We start from the raw sequence: 20,011 nt of genomic DNA, 5'->3' as shown, positions 1-20,011 counted from the left end.
AGCTCACTGTAAGGTTACAGTGTGGTTCATTTGGGATTGTGTTCTTATTCTTGTTTATGGTGTGAGATAGGAATTCAGTTTCCTCATTTTGTTGTTGGTTGTTTGTTTTTAATATTGGGTTTTAAAATCACATCTTTTTTTTTTACTTTTAAATTTTTCTTAGACTTTTTATTTTTTGATTATGAGTGTGTATCATGTGTATCCTTGGTTCCCAGGGAGGTCAGAAGAGTATGTCAGATGTTTTGGGACTAGAGTTCCATATGGTTGTGAGCTACATGTGGGTACTAGGAATTGAACCCTGGGCCCTCTGCAAGAGTAAGTCTTCTTAACTGCTGAGCTGTCTCTCCAGTCCTTGTTATTTTCAAGATTTTTGTGTCTGTTTAGTAGCTGAGTTGGTCTGTAGGTTTCTTTGTTTTCTGAGAATATTATACTGTCTTATAAAGAGTTGTATTATAGGTGGACTGCAGAGCTGCCTCAGTGGCTAAGAACTTTCTGCTCTTGCTGAGGGCCTGAATTTGGTTCCTAGCACCTACTCCAGGTAATTCACAATCTCCTGAGACCCCAGTTCTGGAGGATGTGATGCCCTCTTCTGGTGTCTGCTGACTCTGCACATACCACGCACGTACACATAATTAAAAATAAAAATAAATCTTACAAAAATTGCTCAGGTGTGGTACACACCTTAGACATAGCACTTGGAAGGTAGAAGCAGGCGGATATGTGAGTTTCAGAACAGCCAGAGCTTTACAGTGAGACTCTGTCTTAAAAAACAAAAAGGAAGTATGTCAACTTGTTCCCTAAAGTTAGAATAATTTGCTAGTAAAATCCATGTGAACCTGAAGATTGCTTTCTGGATATTTTACTATAGGTCCAATTTCAGTAAACTATGTAAAACTGTTTTAACTTTATAAATTTTTAGTATGTTTTGGTAAGTTGTGACTTTGTGGCATTTGTGATTTTTATTCAAGTTTCAAGTCTACTGGCCTCAGGTTGGTTATGATATTTTCTTCTCACTCTGTACTGGCTGGTTCTATGTGTCAACTTGGCACAAGCTAGATTCACTAGAGAGGAAGGAGCCTCAGTTGAGGAAACGCCTCCATGAGATTCAACTGTAAGGCATTTTCTCAATTAGTGATCAATGGGGAAAGCCCATGGTGAGTGGTGGTGGTCCTGGGTGCTATAAGAGAGCAGGGTGAACAGCAGCACCCTCCATGGCCTCTGCATCAGTTCCTGTCCTGTTTGAGTTTCTGTCCTGACTTCCTTCAGTGATGAACAGCAATGCTGAAGTGTAAGCCTAATAAACCCTTTCCTTCCCAACTTGCTTTTTAGTCGTGGTGTTTCTTCACAACAATAGAAACTCTAACTAGACACTCTTTGTAAACTCTAGTGCTTATTTTCATCCCTGGTGTGATAATCTGTACCCCCTTCCCTTGCTAGTATTTAAAATCTTCTTTTCAAGTTCATCTTAGTATTTCCTTTTTATTATAGATTTGCTATTTCACTGATTGCTGTTTTGTTTCTTCTTCCAACTTATCTTAGAATATTCCATGTTCACTTTCACAGTTTCCTGGTATAATTGATAGGGTTTCTTTTCAGATCTATATAACTGATGCTAGCATTTTCTGTGGCACAGAATAACCACATCCTAGATCTGGGGCATGCTGTACTGTCATCGTCCAGCGGTTTAAAACACCTGCTCATGCCACGAATTCTGTCTGTCCTCAGAAAGAGGATAGCACTTATCATATGTGCTGATAGGTGCTTATATGTCTGTGTATAGTATTGAATATATTTCCATTTCTTCTTTCATGGTGAAGGCTCATTTCAGTGTAAGGATGCCCTATGTTCTCTGCTACCCACTGCTACATCTGTGGTGTCTTGTTTTGTGTTTTCTGTATTGTGAATTCACTGTCCTTGGGGGATTAGTAGGAATGTGGGATTATTGCTGAGTGTCTGTAGCTTGGCAAACATCAGTTATATTTGGGTGCTCACATTTTAAAACTTAAGTCTAGGTTATTAGTCGCTGGTAAGAATCCAGTGTTGCTGAGGGTTCCCACTTGATACCTTTGGACAGAACCCACTTCTGCGAGCAATATTGAACACAGGGCCACATATACTAGTGGAGTTGAACCAGCAGTAGCGAGGCTGAAGTTCTCTTAAATACCCCCCCATAGGGCTGGAGAGAAGGCTCAGTGTTTTCAGACCACAGGCTGCTCTTTCAGGGGACCCAGGTTTAGTTCCTAGCACCCAGCTGTGGCTGTTGTCCTGACCAGAAGTTAACTCAAGGAAGTTTAGGGACCCAGGATATGTTTAATATGCATAAGGGGCTATCCAAACAGTTCTCACTGAGATTGTGTCCCTACAATACTTGAGACCTTTGCTATTGTGGCCAGGGCATGCCATTAAACTCATGTCTGGAGCCTGGATCTATCTACCAGTTGCTAGCTCATGGCTTCAGCAGTACATTTCTTGCACAGTGAAGGTCCCTTGGTAAATATCTAATGAGTGTATGAAGCTACTGAGATGTTTGGTGCTATTTCCTTATCTGTAAAACAATCATGTACTTGTTTACTGATTAAACAGGTTTTAAAATTGGCACATACTAGGTGTCCACTGACGTTAGGTATGTATAGCAGGCTTTTTTTCTTTTAGGCCACCAACCAGCTCCCAAGTTATGACACAGAGACTTCTTATTAGTTATGAATGCTTGCCCTAACTTAGGCTCCTTTCTGTCTAGCTCTTTTAACTCGTTTCTCTTTATCTGCCTTTTGCCTCGGCTTTTTAACTTTTCTTCCTTCTGTATATCTTATCCTCACTGCTTCTCCAGTCTTCTGGCCCCAGGCATCTCCCTCATTCCTTCTTCCCTTCCTCCTCTCGTTCTTCCTCCTCTCTGGATTCCTCCTCCTATCTATTCTCTCTTCCTGCCAGTCCCACCTACCCTGTCTCCTTCTAGCTACTGGCTGTTCAGATGAGACCAATCAAAAAGCTGCACACCTTTACATGATCAAACAAAGGCAGCAAAAACAAAGGCAGCACACCTTTACATTGTTAACGAAGGCAGCACAAATGTGGCATGCCTTCACACAATTAAAGTAATATTCCACAGCATAAACAAAGGTAACATTCTTTGCCTATTCCACAATAGGTACGACAATAAATTTTACACAGATCTTCTTATTACTGTCAAGGACGTCCTGCAGATACTGGTTAGGTAGCTGTGTAGAAGAGGCGAGAGGACTAAGTAAGACAGCATGTGCTCAGGGTTGCACCTCCCTCTCAGTACCTGTCCTTGTAAAGCAGTTTGTGCCTTCCGTAATCAAGTTGTTAAAAGTGATGTCACCTTTTTTTAAGGAGCATAGAAACCAACACCATCAGAGCACACACCTAAGGAATAATGGCAGATGTGAAACATGGAAAAGGGGGGTTCTAATGTGCACAAAGTGTCTCCAGAAGTAAGGTTGAAATTGACAAGTGTATTGAGGGGCTTGAGAGATGGTTCAGTGATCAAGATCACTGGCTACTGAGGATCCAGGTTCGATTCCTGGCACCCATGTGGCAAGTCACAGCCACCTGTAACTCCAGTCTTAGGGAATCCAGTGTCTTCTTCTGGCCTTCATGGGCACCAGGTACACACATGGTACAAAGACACACATGCAGACAAAAACACCCATACACACAAATAATTTTTAAATATGTCTGTTAACTCAAAGGCATTTCTCAGCTCTGTTGTGGGTGGAGGGTGGTTCTGGGTGGCGGAGGATTCTGGGTTCCCAGGACCCAGGTACAGAGGAGATCCTCAGTGGGCACCATGAAATCCAAGATGGATTAGGTGATGTGAAACAAACTCACAGACTGTATTTGCTTATCATTTTGCTGTCTGAGACCTAGCCAGTTTATTTGAATATACATTCCTCAGAGGATGCTTGGTTTTACCAGACTCCAGAGTGTAAGGAAAGGCCAGCTAATGGTTATGGGTTTGGTGTTTTTTTGTTTTGTTTTGTTTGGCAATTTAAACTGTTTTCCCTTTCTTGAAAAGGTGTGTCTTCCCTGAGTATCCCTCCTTTTCCCTAATATTGCTTTCATTTAAGTTTCCATTCTGATTTGAAACTAGTTGATGGTTTGTATAATCAAGGCTTAAATCAATCCAACCCTCCCACATGTGCATGGGTGTGGGGAATGAGTGTGTGCACATCATTACTTCCAGGAATGAGTTAAGAGGAATATAACCCCAGCTGGGCAGTGGTGGCGCACGCCTTTAATCCCAGCACTCCGGAGACAGAGGCAGGCGGATCTCTGTGAGTTCGAAGCTGGGCTGGTCCGACAGCCTCCAAAACAATACAGAAAAACCCTGTCTCTTAAAAAAACAAACAAACAAAAAAGAGTAATATAACCCCATATAAATCAAGCCTGCTCCTGACAGCACACAAGTAATTTGAAGCTACATTAACAGAGATGACAAGTCTGAAGATGAGTAACCTTCCTCCCTCCCATCTTTTAAAAAAAAATCTTCCTTAACTACTTCCTTCCTTCTCGTTTTTTTTTTTTTTCTACTGGTAGTAGAAATGCTATATTTTCTAGTGAAAATTTTACAATTTTCTAGTGTTAATTCCACCCTATTTTTGAAATGTTTGCCAGTGTGTCTCACTGTGCACATGGCAAAATGATCAGGGTTAGATACAAGGCATGGGTTCTGGTACGTGTAAACAGTTTTTTTAGACAGCGTCTCACTGTGTAGCTCTGGTTGTCTTAGAACTCACTGTGTAGACCAGGCTGGCCTTGAGCTCATAGTGCTGGGATTAGAGGTGTGCCCCACCACATCTGGCTAGAAATTTCACTTCTTAGATGTCTTTTTGGAGTTTGTTTTTTTTTTTTTAATATCATCCCAGAATGAAGCTCACTAAGAAGGGAATGGCAAATTATTGTAATGTTTCTGTTGTTTTTGTTTCTAGCTTATTCTACTAAACTGAACAAATTTCCTGTATTTAATATTAATGATGACTTGAATGATCTGTGTACCAGTGCAGTGAGCCCAAACACCACCAAAGCCACGAGGTACGCCCTAAATGTGTGGCGCTACTGGTGCATGACCAACGGGCTCAAAGACCACACGGACATCACCAAGGTAAGGGACGCGTGAGTTTGCTAATTCTTTTGGCTGACTTCACTGAGCTTCCAGGTGCCAGGCACCCTACTAAGTGCCGTGGGGAACACCCATGAAGGAACAAGAAGTGCAAAGAAAATTATCCAAAGGACCAAGTAGAATTTAGAAAGTGTTTAATGAATGTGCACTTGTTAAAGTATAAGTAGGAATAAATTGTGCCGTATTTCCAGGAAGAGGTAGGAGTTAGTAGAACTGGAAAACAGGAGACCAGTAGAGCGAATGATGTGAGGAAGAGCAAAATGTAGAGGGCAGAGCCATTTCCTACAGTATGGCTGGACCCAAAACCAGGCATTGATGGCTTGAGTGCCAAGCTCAGGGTTTGTAAACTCGGGGAGGTCACTGAAGTTTCTTGGTTTTCCATGCTGCAGGATCTGATGGTAAGAGCTCTAAGTATCGGGGGTCAGAATTCATTAGAGTTGGTTTTTGGTTTTGGTTTTGGTTTTCAGAAAGGAACATTAAAAGTGGTATTTAAAAATACTAACTGGAAGTTTTAAAGAAAATAGTCAGTTAGTATCCTTGGTCTCCAGTCTCCCCTTTATAAAATGAGCTCTTAAGAACTCTCCCAACTTGAAGTGTTTGAGATCTGTGACTAGTATGGGATATGGGTACAGTGACTCTAAGCCAGGGCCAGGGTCCAGAAGGACATATCCATTAAGCAGCTGGGATTGTGAGGTTTCAAATGTTGGAAATTGTGAGCTGGAAGCTTAGATTTAAAGGTCTCACAGATGGAGGCCATTAGTTGACGCCTGAAGGCATGTAAGATTTCAGTTTGGGTGATGAACTTAGGGAATCAATAAAAGCTGAAATAGAAAACCTGGCTTTCTCTTTCTGGCAGCATGGTGTGTTAAGTAGTGTGAGAGGCTTTTCTGTGAAGACTGGGAAGCATCCTGGGGGTAAGGGCAGAACAAAAAAGAGTAATGGAACCGACCAGCGAGCAGGTTTCCTTCTGAGGGCAAAACTGGTTAAAGTCAAGGAGGGAAGAGCCAGGTGGACGACTGAGGACCTTCAGCTAGAGGAGGAATCTTCAGGATCCTAAAAAAAGTTCTAGGTCAGGGGGCTGGAGGATAGCTCTTTGGGTAAGTGCTTGCAATGAAAGCAAGAGGAGCCGAGTTGAGATCCCCAGCATCCACAAGGAAAAAGATGGGTGGTAGGTGCTCAGAACGGCTTGCTGGCCAGCCATTCCAGCTGGAATCAGTGCTCAAAAAGTAAGATGGAGAGATAACTAAGGAAGATACCTGATGTCTACCTATGGCCTCCACATACATTCACAATCTCTTGTATGTACGTACGTACACACACACACACACACACACACACACACACACCAGAGAGCAATTGGTTGGTTGAATGGCTTGATTCTCGGTAAATAGCAGGCTGCTAACAGAGTCACATATTAACAATCTTTTCAGGGAAACATCCAAAATATAGGCACTAAGGGCTTTGGGCAAATTAAGATCAACTAAGTAGGTTCTTGTTAGAGAAACATTGCCAGGGCTGGAGGACCGCTTGCCAGTTAACGGTGTCTGCTGTTCTTGCAAGGGACCTGGGTTCCTGTTCCCAGCACCTACACGACAACAACTATCTATGACTCCAGCTACAGAGGATCCAACACCCTCTTTTTGCTTCCACAGGCACTGCATGCATTTGGTGCACAGACATACATGCAGACAAAACACCTATACACATAAACAAATTTATATTATTTAAAAATCTAGAACATAGCAAAATTCAGTGTCTGGCATTTAATGAAAAATTATCAAACATGCAAAAAACTAGCAAATATATCCCTTAAAAGAGTGGCACTCACTTCTAATCCCAAATCTAGCACCTCAGAAGCAAGGATGAGCTACATTATAAGACTGTTTCAAAAACAAAGCAAGAGGGTCCTGGAGAGATTGCTCAGTGGTTAAGAGCAGGCACTGCACTTCCAAAGGACCTGAGTTCAATTCCCAGCACACATATTCCATAACTCACTTATTATGGACAGAAGTTTCCGTCTTGCCCAGTCCCATAGCTGTTTAGTCCCAAATAAACACACAGAGGCTTATATTAATTATAAACTGTTTGACCTATGGCTCAGACTTCTTATTGGCTAGCCTTCTCTTTCTTCCTCAACAGCTACATGGTGGCTCCTTGAGACTTACTCTCTCCATTCCTCTACCCAGTTTTCTCCTAATCTCATAGTCTGCCTATACATCCTGCCTGGCTACATCCTGCTTGTCCATTGGCCGAAACAGTTTATCCATCAACCAATAAGAGAAATGCATATTCACAGCATACAGAAGGACATCCTCCATCTACTTTTTTTTTTTTTTTTTGGTTTTTATGAGACAGGGTTTCTTTGTATTGTTTTTGAGGCTGTTGGTCCAGCCTGGCCTCGAACTCACAGAGATCCGCCTGCCTCTGCCTCCGGAGTGCTGGGATTAAAGGCGTGCGCCACCACCGCCCGGCCCTCCATCTACTTCTAACTTGTAACTCCAGCTCTAGAGATTCAGTGCTCTTTACTAGGTTTTGCATGTATCTGTACTTATATACCTCTATCTACACAGAGACACATAATTGAAAATAAAATAAATGTTTTTTAAAAATCTTTAAAAAAAGAGGAAGAAACTGTGCAAATATATCATAATCATGCTCTTAGCTGGGCGTTGGTGGCGCATGCCTTTAATCCCAGAACTTGGGAGGTAAAGGCAGGCGAATCTCTGTGAGTTCCAAGACAGCCTCCAAAGCTACAGAGAAACCCTGCCTCGAAAAAACAAAAACAAAAACAAAAACAAAATCATGCTCTTAATCAGCACTAAAGAGAAAACAAGAACGGCTAGAACAAAAGGATGGATTATTACAGAGAATCAAAGGTAAGGTTGGCAGAAGATTTGCTATCAAAAACCAGGCAGATGAAGATACTGGGGCAAATGTCTCATTTAAATTATTGAAAGAAACGTAATTTCAGTATCCGCAGTGAAGGTGTCTTTCAAGTAAGATGAGGTAATGACTTTTGAAACATTCAAAGATGAGGAAATTCAGCAGCAGCAGCGGCAGATCCACACTTCGAGAAACATTAAAGGAAGTTTAATGTTCTCCCTCTGGCCAAAAGGGAGATGATAGCCTTGGGAATTGGGATCTATCACAAAGAGAAGAAAACTACAAGGAAGATAGCTACTGTATAAACATGTGGTGCTTTAAATCAGTCTATGGAACATCATAGACTTTTGAAACAAAAACAGGAACAAGATAATATAGAGCAATAAGTAGCAAATTGATCCAGGAAAGAGGAAAATGAGCAAAACCTACAAACAAGGGGTATGCAACATTTGTAACTAGTTGAAAGAAAACCTGTCTACTTAGAATTTTATACTGCCTCTCCCTCCCTGAACTCCCCCTCTCTTCCTTCCCATCTTCCTCTCTCCCTCCCCACTCTCCCCCCTCTTTCTCCCTGTTCTCCCTCTTTCCTTCCTCTCCACTCTCCCTCTCTCTTCCTCCCTGCCCTCCTCTTTCTCTCTGAAAGGAAGCAGCTGTATTTTGTAACTGCAAAGGCATCAGCAGACATGGCAGTTAAAGAAGACCAATAGGGAGGTTCACAGTGACATTCTTGATTCAGGATATTGAAATTGTAGTGTGTTCCTGTCTGTAATAGAATTAAACTACATTAGTTACAGATCGCTAACTAAAAAGACCCTGATTCTGGGAAGTTATTAAATGACCCACAGATCAAGAAGAAACCACAAAGGAAATTATAAAATATCATGAACCAAATGAAAATTAAATCACAGCGTATTTTGTAGAATGTGACTTCTGCTAGGTAAGCAGGCAGGCTGACTGCAGAGCTTCTCTCTCCCCCATTCCTCGGGGCTGGCCTCCCTCTCACCTTCAGCTGTGCCTCTCCTCACTCTCTGCCCCATTCCCAGGGGTAGACCATGGTGGAACATCCTCCTTCCTCCCTCCGGTGTACCACCTCAGCCCCTCCCCAGCCCATCCCCATTACCAAGTGTCATCTCTCAATACCCAGAATACATTTTACTTGGAATCCCCAGTGGCCACACCTATCACGACCCCAGAAGAATTCCCTACCAGGCAATTCACAGCCACCACACTCACCTAAGAACCAGAGGGCATTAGAAACCCAGGAACAAAACACCTGTCCAACATTGACAAGACCAGATATCAGCACCAAGAATTAAGAATCTTCCCAAACCCAGATGCCCAGACACGAGAATAAAACAGGCAGGATAATATGTCTCCTCTAGAGCCTAGCAACCCTAACCACAGCAGGCCCTAAGTATTCCAGCATAGCCGAAGCACAAGAAAAAAACTGTAAAATAGTCTTTATGAATATGATAGAGGTCCTTAAAGAGGAATAAATCACTTAAAGAAATCAGTGAAAACACAAACAGTGGAAGGAAATGAATAAAATAGTTCAAGGCATGAAAATAGAATCAATAAAGAAAACTCAAGCTGAGGGAAACCTGGAAATGAAAAATGTAGGCACTATAACAGGAACCTCAGAAGCAAGCCTCACCCACAGAATACAAGAGATGGAAGAGAGAATCTGAGGCATAGAAGACATAGTAGAAATTGTGGATACCTTGGGCAAAGAAAATACTAAATCTAAAAAAAAAAAATGGCACAAATATCCAGAAAATCTATGACACTATGAAAAGACCAAATCTAAGAATAATAGAAATATAGAAAGGAGAAGAAACACAGGCCAGTGTCACAGAAAATACTTTCAACAAAGTCACAGAAGAAAATTTCCCTTACCTAAAGAAGGAGATGCCTGTCGGGCATTGGTGGTGCACGCCTTTAATCCCAGCACTCAGGAGACAGAGACAGGCAGATCTCTGTGAGTTCGAGGCCATCCTTCAGGATGGTCTACAGAGCGAGTTCCAAGAAAGCCTCCAAAAAAATACAGAGAAACTCTGTCTCGGAAAAAAAAAAAGGAGATGCCTATAATGGTACAAGAAGCATACAAAATACCCAATAGATTAGACCAGAAAAGAAAGTCCCCATGGCACATAATAATCAAAACACTAAAGGTACAGAACAAAGAATATTAAAGGCTGCAAGGGAAAAACACAAAGTAAAATATAAAGACTGACCTATTAGAATTACACCTGACTTCTCAATAGAGATTCTAAAAGTGAGAGGGTCTTGGAAAGATGTTCTACAGACTCTAAGAGACCCCAGTGCCAGCCCAGAAACTATACACAACAAAATTTTCAGTCACAATAGGTGGAGAAAACAAGATAATGTTAAAATCAAACTTAATATCTATCCACAGATCCAACCCTACAGAAGGTGCTGGAAGGAAAACTATAACCTAAAGTAGTTTGAGGGAATAAATAATCCCAGACCAGCAAAGCAAAAAAGGGGGATCGCACACACCCACACCACCACCACCTCCAACAACAACAAAAGAGCAGTCAACCGTCATTGGTCTTTGATACCTTTCAACATTAATGGTCTCAAGTCCCCAATAAAGACACAGAGTAACAGAATTGATGCAAAACTAGGATTCATCTGTTGAAATCAAGAAAAACAACTTAACAACTCTAACCCTAACACTAAGGGTAAAAAGATGAAAAAAGATATTCCAAGCAAATGAACCTAAGAAGCAGGCATTTTAATATCTGACAGAATGGACTTCAAACCAGATCTAACAAGCAGAGATAGAGAAGGACACTATATACTCATCAAAGAAAAAAATCTATGAAGAGGACATTACAGTTCTTAATACCTATGCTCCAAACACAAGGGCACCCAAGTTTGTAAAAGAAATTTCACTACACCTTAAATCACATATTGACCCTCACACACTTATAGAGAGAGATTTCAGTACTCCATTCTTACCAATAGATCATCCAGACAAAAACAGAGAAATGCTAACTGATGTTATAAAACAAATGGACCTAATGGATGTTTACAGAACATTTCACCCAAGCACAAAAGAATATCCCTTTTCAGTACCTCATGGAACTTTCTCAAACTGAGCACATACTCAGATACAAAGCAAGTCTCAGCAGACACAGGAAAATGGAAATATCTCCCTGTAGCCCATCAGACCACCATGAATTCAAGCTGGATATCTAGCACACCAAAGCCATAAGAAAGCTTGCAAACTCATGGAAACTGCACAGCTCACTAGTGAATGGAAAACAGGTCAAGCAGACACTATGGGACACTATGAAGGTGCTTCTAAGGCAAGTTCATAGCACTAAGTACCTTCATTATAAAAAAGAAAGAAAATAAAAAAAACTGGAGAGATCTCATACTAGTAACTTAATAGCACAACTGAAAGCTCTACAACAAAAAAGAAGAAAACACATCCAAAAGGAATAGATGGCAAGAAATAATCAAACTGAGGGCTGAAATCAATAAAATAGAAACAAAACAAAAGAATTAATGAAGCAAATAGTTATTTGAGAAAATAAGATTAACAGACTCTTATCCAAATTAAAAGACAGAGAATATCCAAATTTACAAAATTAGAAATGAAAGAGGGGATATAACAAGAGACACTGAGGAAATCTAGAGAATTGTAAGGACATACTTTAAAAACGTGTACTCCACCAAATTGGAAAATCTAAAAGAAATGGATGAGGGAGGGGATGCAGGGGCACAAAGCTGAAGTTGAGCGGCAATATGGAAATTTAATACAGTAGAAGCTTCCTGAAATACATACGTAGATAAGGGTGATCCAAATGAAATCACCAAATAATGGGGGAGATGGGGCCTCAACTGGACATCTCTTGTCACCAAATGAAGTTTCCAGTACTGGGGTTGGATTACATCTAACTGAGTTGTTCCCAGACAACCCAGGCTGTTGCCAAGACTGTAGGTTGCTCTCCGCAAACTGACAGCAAGTCCCCATTGCTGAAGACAACACCTACACAACTCATTGGAGATGGAGAAGAAATCAAGCTGGTCCTACGTTCTAATTCTTTTGGTACCAGAAGGTGCTCTGCACACAGCCAAAAGGGAAATGGAAGCCCCAAGCCAGCCACAAACCCTTCCGTCTACAATGGTGTCCTGCCTGCAAGATGTGTCAGCGCAAACAAAGGTGGCACAGCACTTGTGGGAGTAGCCAACCGACCTCTGATTTGACTTAAGGCCCACTCCTTGAGATGGAGCCCACACCAACACTGCTCGGATGACCAAGAACCAGCGACTAGATAATGCAGGGACCCAGGGTAAAACCAAATACTACTGTTCTGAAAGCAAAAAACAAAGCAGCAAAAAATAGCATTAAAATGACTCCTAATGACCCTCTGCTATACTCACTGGTCAGTGCCTTGCTCAGTCATCCGCAGAGAAGCTTCCTCCTGCAGCAGATGGGAACAAATACAGAGACCCTCAGCCAGACAATATGCAGAGCGAAAGAGCTTTCAACACTCAGTCTTAAATAGGATGTCTCCATCAAATCCCTTCCCTTAAAGCTCAGGGAACCGAATGGAAGAGGAGGCAGAAGGAGTGTAGCAGCCAGAGATGGAGGACACCAAGAATACAAGGCCCCCTAACTTAGCATGAACAAAGCTCATACAAACTCTGAGGCAGCCTGCACAGCCCTACCAGGTCTCTTTGCATGTATTATGGCATCCAGTTTAGTGTCTTTATGGGATTCCTGCGTGTGCGAATGAGTGGGTCTCCGTTTCTCGTTTCTATCCGGCTCTTTTCCTTGTTTTTCTTGCCCAACTCCAATGTGTTATTTTTTGTTCTATCTTACTTTATTCTATGTTATTCAATTATTATCCCTTAGAAGCTTGTTTGTTTTCTGATGAGAGATAGAAAGGGAATGGATGTGGATGGGGGGAAGGAGAGGAGGACTTTGGAGGAGTGGAGGGAAGGGAGACTATAATGAAGATATGTTATATGAGTAAATAAATCTATTTTCGATAAAAGACAAAAAAGAATAAATTCAAAGTAAGTAGTTGAATTGCATCTCTCAAGTGTATGGCTTGTGTTCAGGGTGAGCCTGTGCCTTAGACTGTTAAGGACTAAGTGTGGTCTCGTGAGTCTCATAGTGTTTTCTGAGTCCTTCACCCCACAGGCTCATTGAGAAAGAAGGTAAACCAGTTAAGCATCAGCGTTGTCAGCCAGCTCTGAATAGTGAGGGTTATTTCTTTGGTCTATGTATGAAAAAGAATTAAAATCTTGAGAGGACTTGATTCTTTTACCTACTCACCAAATTTCTTTTTAAAAATAATAATTTATAATATTTGAGGATTTTATTCATAAGACCATTGATGTCTTTCCTCCCCCCACCCCCAGCTGTATAGACCTTTGGCACTATGTAAGCTAGCAACAGGGAAGGAGTTTCCCAGTCAGTTTTAAACTTATTTCTCTATATCTGGCTATTGAAGTATGTGGTGTCTTCAGCTATATGGTCTTACCACTTATAATGGGCAGCCAAGAATGATGGCAATAGCCTGTGTTGCTTCTGAAACATCTGTGACTTTGCTGACCAATAACTCCTAGTGCTCATTCTTGGCACTTACATTTTCTTTTAATGATGTGTTACTTCTGGGACTCCTCCCAAAATTTCTGATGATAAGTTAAATAACAAGCCAGGTGGTGGTAGTGCATGCCTTTGATCCCAGCACTGGGGAGGCAGAGGCAGGCGGATCCCCTGCCTCCCGTTTGAGGACAGCCTGGCCTACAGAGTGAGTTCCAAGACAGGCAGGAGAACACACAGAAACCTTGTCTCAACCCAAATCTAAATAATAGAAAGTATAGCTGGGCGTTGGTGGCACACGCCTTTAATCCCAGCACTCGGGAGGCAGAGGCAGGCGGATCTCAGTGAGTTCGAGGCCATCCTGGTCTACAGAGTGAGTTCCAGGACAGCCTCCAAAACAATACAGAGAAACCCTGTCTCGAAAAACCAAAAAGTAAATAAATAATAATAGAAAGTATAAACATTAAAAATAAAACATGGAGGAGTAAAAAGACAAAAGCAGTATTTGTAGAGAAATATAGGTTAACTCTAAAAGCTTATGAAACTAAATATGATTATAAAAGCTGTGAGTCAATAAATAAATGTTGAAATAAGTTAAAAAGCATATCTGGTCGGACCTGGTGGCATACATGCAGTTTCACCACTTGGGAGACAGAGGCAGAAGGATCATGACAAGCTCAAGGTCAGCCTCAGGTACATAGTGAGTTCCGGTTTACCCAGGTCTGCTTAAAAAAAAATGCTGTCCCAAAAAACAAAGCAAACACATTTTTAATTTAATGTGACAAAATAATAAATTATAAGCAAGATGAGAAGACTTTTGTGAATGTGCAGACAGCGAGGTTATGGTAACAGGTCAGAGCGGGTCAGTTAGGTGCAGTTGTTCATGCCTTGAGGCTGAGGCAGGATGGCTGATAGTTAAAGGGCAGCCTGGAGTATATATCGAGACACTGTCTTGATTTTTTTTAAGGAAGAAAAGAAAAGAAATGAAGTTTGGAGAATATAAAAGAATCTAAAATGGTAAAAGCAATAATAAAAGGAAATATTACTACCAACCATACAAAAATGAAAAAGGATTCTGTGAACTGTATCCCCCAAAAGGGACCACAGATAAGCTTCACAAATTCCTAAAAAGATTCAAACAAACAACATCAAGAAAAACTACGTTCAGGAGCTTCCCTTGCCCTTGAGATCAGTCTCAGCCTGTTGGCCTTGCATGCTGGTTAACCCCTCATGCTGCATTGCATGGGGACACGGTGTCACTCCATTCCTGTGTGCACACCTCCTACAGTGTCACTCCACATGAGTCACCCCAGGAGAAACACTTGAGTGAACCCTCACCTGAGTTTACTCCAGATGTGGACCCATAAACTGTAGACAACAGGTGGCTGGAGGCACGGCTCAGCAGTTAAGATCACTGGCTGTTCTCTTGGAGGACCCAGGTTCAATTCCCAGCACCCACATGGCAGCTCACAACTGCCTGTAACTCTAAAATCTGACACTCTCAAACAGACACACACACATGCAAAACACCAAGGCACATAAAATAAAAAAAATTGTGAACAACATAAAACAAGTTAGCTGTGCCCCCTGAGCTTTAGAGTGGTTTCTTATACAACAGAAGGCAATTGGCACACACCCATTTGTCCAGCCTCATCTTTATCTCTGTTTGCCAGCAGCGTTGGTCACCATTCCCAGAAACCACAAGACTCCTTCATGCTTCCAGGCCTTTCCTGCGTGTTTCTGTGTTTGCCTTTGCTGAACTCAGTCATCCCATCTCCTGGGTCCCGTGGCCCTTGCATTTGTATTACAGTTCTGTTGTTTATGGTTGCCCTGGGTGAATACCTCACAAGAAGTCACTTGATGGAGGAAACAGTTTACTCTGGCTGACAGTTTGAGCTGAAGCCCTGTCATGGTGGCATAGGAATGGCAGCAGGGGTGCGGCTTCTTGTTTACATCTGAGTGAGTAAGAGAGCAGAGAAGGAGCCCCCTCCCCCCATTTTTCTATTCTTTTTAATGACTGAGGGTTTTTTTTAAAGATTTATTAATTATGTATGCAGTATTCTGCCTGTATATATGCCTGCACAGCAGAAGAGGGCACCACTTCTCATCACAGATGTTTGTGAGCCACCATGTGGTTGCTGGGAATTGAACTCAGGACCTCTGGAAGAACAGGCAGTACTCTTAACTGCTGAGCCATCTCTCCAGCCCCCATTTTTCCTATTTTTGATTTTCCTGCTTTTACCTCCTGACTGCTGGCATCACAGGCATGTGCTTCCACTTATGGTTTATGTGGTGCGAGGGATAGAACCTGGGGATCTGCACACCAGGCAAGCAGTGGACCCATGGAGCTACAACCCCTGCCCTCCTTTCCCCTTTGTATTCATTCCAGTACCCCAGTCCATAATTGGTGCTGCCTTAAAGTAACTCTCTAGAAACTATTCTAGTGCCCTGGAGTCTCTTAATCCAACTGAGGATGGAGGTTATCCATCACTGCCCAATTGAGGGTGCAGGTTAGCCATCGCTGTCCTATTGAGGGTACAGGTTAGCCATCACTGGTGCTTTCCAGTGCATGCTCTTTGTGGATTTCATGCCCAGGAGCTCCTTGAAGACGAGAGCAACACTTGTTCAGGACTGAGTCTCCAGCACCAACAAGGTTCTGCCTGATTGGAAGCCTGAGTGCTGATAAATGTGTCAGGTTGGTGGCTTAACCAAGTATCGGGAGAACCCCATAGGCATAGAACATTTTTCTTGGCTTCCACAAAATACCACACATTTCAGAATAAAATCACAGTAAGCAGGTAGTTCCACAAGTGTCTACCCACACGGAGTGTATTGTGGGCACACAAGTCACAGTTCATTCTGGCCTGTGTTCACTACCTCCTTCCTTTCTCAAATATTTCCCATTGCCAAAGTCTTCAGTCTGTTAAAAAGACAATCCAAGAAGCAGTGTTACCTCAACTGATGAGAGCCAGTTTATCATGTCATGTAGGGAAGGGCTGGCAGCAGCTTATAAATGTGACTTCTCTCATGTAACGATGACCATGACCATCCGCTGTTACCTAGAAAGGCATTTGACACACATGTAAGTCTGGCATTCTGAATCACAGAACCAATTGGATAAACTATTTGCAAATTTTATTTCTTACTTTCCCCCCCTTTGGACAGGTCTTACTGTGTAACCCTTGCTAGCTTGTGCTACTTGCTATGTGCACCAGGCTGGCCTTGAACTCAGAGGGAGCTGCCTACCTCTGCCTCCATAGTGTTGGAGTTAAAGGCATGTGCCATCACATTAGTAATTTATTAAATTGTGGCAAATATGCATAATATAAAATTGAACCTTTGAGCTATTTTTAGTGTAAAAATTTGCTACTTTTTTGAGATTTCACACGCAAGTACTATATCTATGTACTTTCCACCTCTCCCTCTCCTGCTGAAACTCCTCTCACCTCCTTGTAACTCCTGTCATGTCCCAACTTCATCTCAAATTCATGACTCTTCTTTAATGTGTGTGTGTCTGTGTTTGTGTCTGTGTTTGTGTGTGTATGCCTGTATGTGTGTTTTATTTGTATTTGGAAACTCTGTGGTCTCACAGGATGAACTTCAACTCTGTGCCTTTCTTTACAATATACATGTATACGTATATAAACTCTACCACACACATAAACCCTGCTGAGTCCATCTGGTGTTGCTTCTATGTGCATGTGCTTAGGACTGACCACTTGGGATTAGATAGACTGTCTTGGGGGCTCATCCCTGAAGAAGACTCTCAGCAGCCATTAATTGCCTGTCTCCACATCTAGTGGTGGGACCCTGTAGGATTTTCCCATTGGCATGTCAACTGGTGTCACTGTGCCCATCTTGTTTATATGACCATCTATTTGAGATTTCATGCGTACGTCTTCCCTGTCATATATAGAAGACATTGCCTCACAGCAGACATCCTGGCCCCCTATCTCTAAGAATCTTTCCTCCTTCTCTTCCATGATGTTTTCTGAGCCTAAAGGGTAGAAGTTGTATTATAGATATGTCAATTAAGGTTGGGAACCCCATAGTCACTTCTCGAGTTTTGACCATTTGTAGATTTCTATGATCCTCATTTTCTGCAAGGAGAAGCTTTGTTGATGAGAGCTACACTTACCTGTGGCTGTAAAGATGAGTCTTGAGAATGCAGTTGGAAATTATCCTGGTTCGGGAAAGTGGCAGTAGTAGGCTCTCCTCTAGGATCCATGACCTCACCAGTTACGCGTAGTTGGCTAGGTTATTCATTCCTAGAAGTCTTCATCCTTCCAAATAGAAACTCTGCACTCATTAAATAATATAGTTCCCCATTTCATCTTTGTCCCTGGTCCTGGTACTACCCTGCGATCTGCCTTTGTGAATTTGCTTACTCTGGGCTCTGCACATTCATAGAATTATCCCTGTCCTTTACGTCTGACTTACTTGTCCTTTTGTGTCTGTAGAAATGGAAAAAGTGAGCTTTGTTTAGCATTGCATTATAAGATTCATTCCTTTTTATTGCTGGAGAAAATTCATATATTTATGGCAAATGCTATCATTCCTGTTGGGTGTATGACTTAGATTTGGAGGGACTGACAGTCTGTTTCCAAAGCAACTGCATCATTTTACTTTTCTATCAAAGTGTATGAACATTCTGATTTCCTAACATCCCAACTAGCATTTGTTACCATCTTTCTTCTGTTTCTTAACTCTAGCCATCCTAGTGAGGGTGGAGTAGAAATTCATGTGGCTTTAATTTCCCATGCCAGAGAAAAAGAGATTGGGACTGGGAAGAGAATATCTAATGGCCTTGGAGTCTCCTAGTTCTTAATCCCTGTTTAAGATCTAGGCTTGTTCAGGTTTTATTTATTTATTTTTCCTACAACCAAAGGAATCCTAACTAATTGTTTTAACTTTATTTGCTTGCTTTTCAAGACAGGACTTCTCTGTGTAGCCCTGGCTGTCCTGGAACTCATTCTGTAGACCAGGCTGGTCTTGAAATCAGAGATCCCTCTGCCTCAACCTCCTGAGTCCTGGGATTAAAGGTGTGCACCACCATTGCCCAGCTTGTTTTTAAGTTTTTTTATTAATAAGTAACAAAGCAAGTCTAATGTTTTGTACACAGATATCCTAATCTGCTGGACTAATAGACTAACAGATTACCAGAAAATGGTATTTTGTTCTTTTATATTCCTTCCTTTCTTCCTTATTTTTTAATTTAGCATGCCAGTCTGCCCCTCACTTTATAAGGAAGACTCTAGTTGTCATTGTGCATATATTTTTATGGTTCTTGCCTGTAGAATACTTTTATTTTTATTAAGTGGATTTATTTCTTGCAATATTAGTTTTAATTCAATTCTGAAAAATTTGAAGTAGATGCTACATCTTTAAAATAATTTTTTCAATATTTGTGGATTCATATTTTTCTCCCTGCAATGTCAGTGTCCATGCATGTAAATATTGGCTGAGATCAGGTCATCCTTATACTGTAATAACACCAATTGCGATGCAGGGTGACTGCCCTGTCATCTTGATTGTGATGTGTCAGGCTGTAGGTGTCTTAGAAGGTACCATGTTACCTGGAACTCATGCACATCAGAGCCATTGTGCTTGAACACATTCTTTATGTTCCTTTAATGCTTGTTTATTGTGTTTGTCTTTGTGTATATGATACATGCCAAGATGTACATTCGATGCTCAAAGGGCAACTTGTGGAAGCCAGTTCTTGGCTCCTGCCTTTTTTCTGAGGTAGGATCTCTTTGCTGCTCTGTTGGCTAAGTCCCCCCAAGCTCAGTGGCCTAGGACCTTCCACACAGTTCTCATGCCTCCATCTGCCTGCATCTCACTGTATGAGTGCTAGCTTTACAGATCTGTGCTGCCAAATGCATAAGTTCTGACTTGAACCAGGTGCTAGGATTAAAGAGTTCTGACTTGAACCAGGTGCTAGGATTAAAGGCGTGTACCACCACCACCTGGCTCATTTTTAATATGTGACTCATCTTTTATTTCTTTTTTTCTTTGGCTCTTGAGTTGCCAGCAAAATGAGTATTAACTGTATAGTTTGTACTCAAACATTTTTATTGGAATTTCTTTTGTCCAAAGCATGTGGGTTGTAGCTTGACACAAGGCCGTTTGTTTTTTACATCTTCATCTTGACCACAAAGGTTTTTTTTTATGAGCCAAACTCATAAGACTGACATTGAAAACTGGTGATTATTAAGTGAGAAGTCACAGGGCATTCACTTTCTATGCAAGTGGGATGTATTGGTTTTCTTCTCTGGGGCCCATGCTCAGTAATAGGTATCAAATGGTATGAGTAGGTATCAAGGACTTTAATGCTGAAATAATTCCAAGGTCAAGTAATGGAACCCTTTAGAGAAGATGACTGAACTTTATTGAAGGAG

The 20,011-nt window shown here is 41.6% G+C and overlaps 1 protein-coding gene across 3 annotated transcripts in view; it reads left to right on the top strand.

Moving 5' to 3' along the window:
* Kiaa1958 (KIAA1958 ortholog) overlaps positions 1-20,011 on the top strand; it is a 132,328-nt gene that overhangs the window by 106,558 nt on the left and 5,759 nt on the right. For 2 of the 3 annotated variants that reach the window (XM_040737740.1, XM_005085061.4), the window contains one exon: positions 4,950-5,122. In XM_040737740.1, the coding sequence (XP_040593674.1) occupies positions 4,950-5,122 (173 nt within the window). Of the gene's footprint in view, positions 1-4,949; positions 5,123-20,011 lie in introns of those variants that run through there. The other variant, XM_040737727.1, reaches the window with a different exon arrangement.

The sequence above is a fragment of the Mesocricetus auratus genome, unplaced genomic scaffold (genome assembly GCF_017639785.1).
Source record: "Mesocricetus auratus isolate SY011 unplaced genomic scaffold, BCM_Maur_2.0 Super-Scaffold_6730, whole genome shotgun sequence".
Taxonomy (NCBI): domain Eukaryota; kingdom Metazoa; phylum Chordata; class Mammalia; order Rodentia; family Cricetidae; genus Mesocricetus; species Mesocricetus auratus.
Note: the sequence above shows the minus strand (reverse complement) of the source record. Positions and strands in the feature narration are given on the sequence as shown.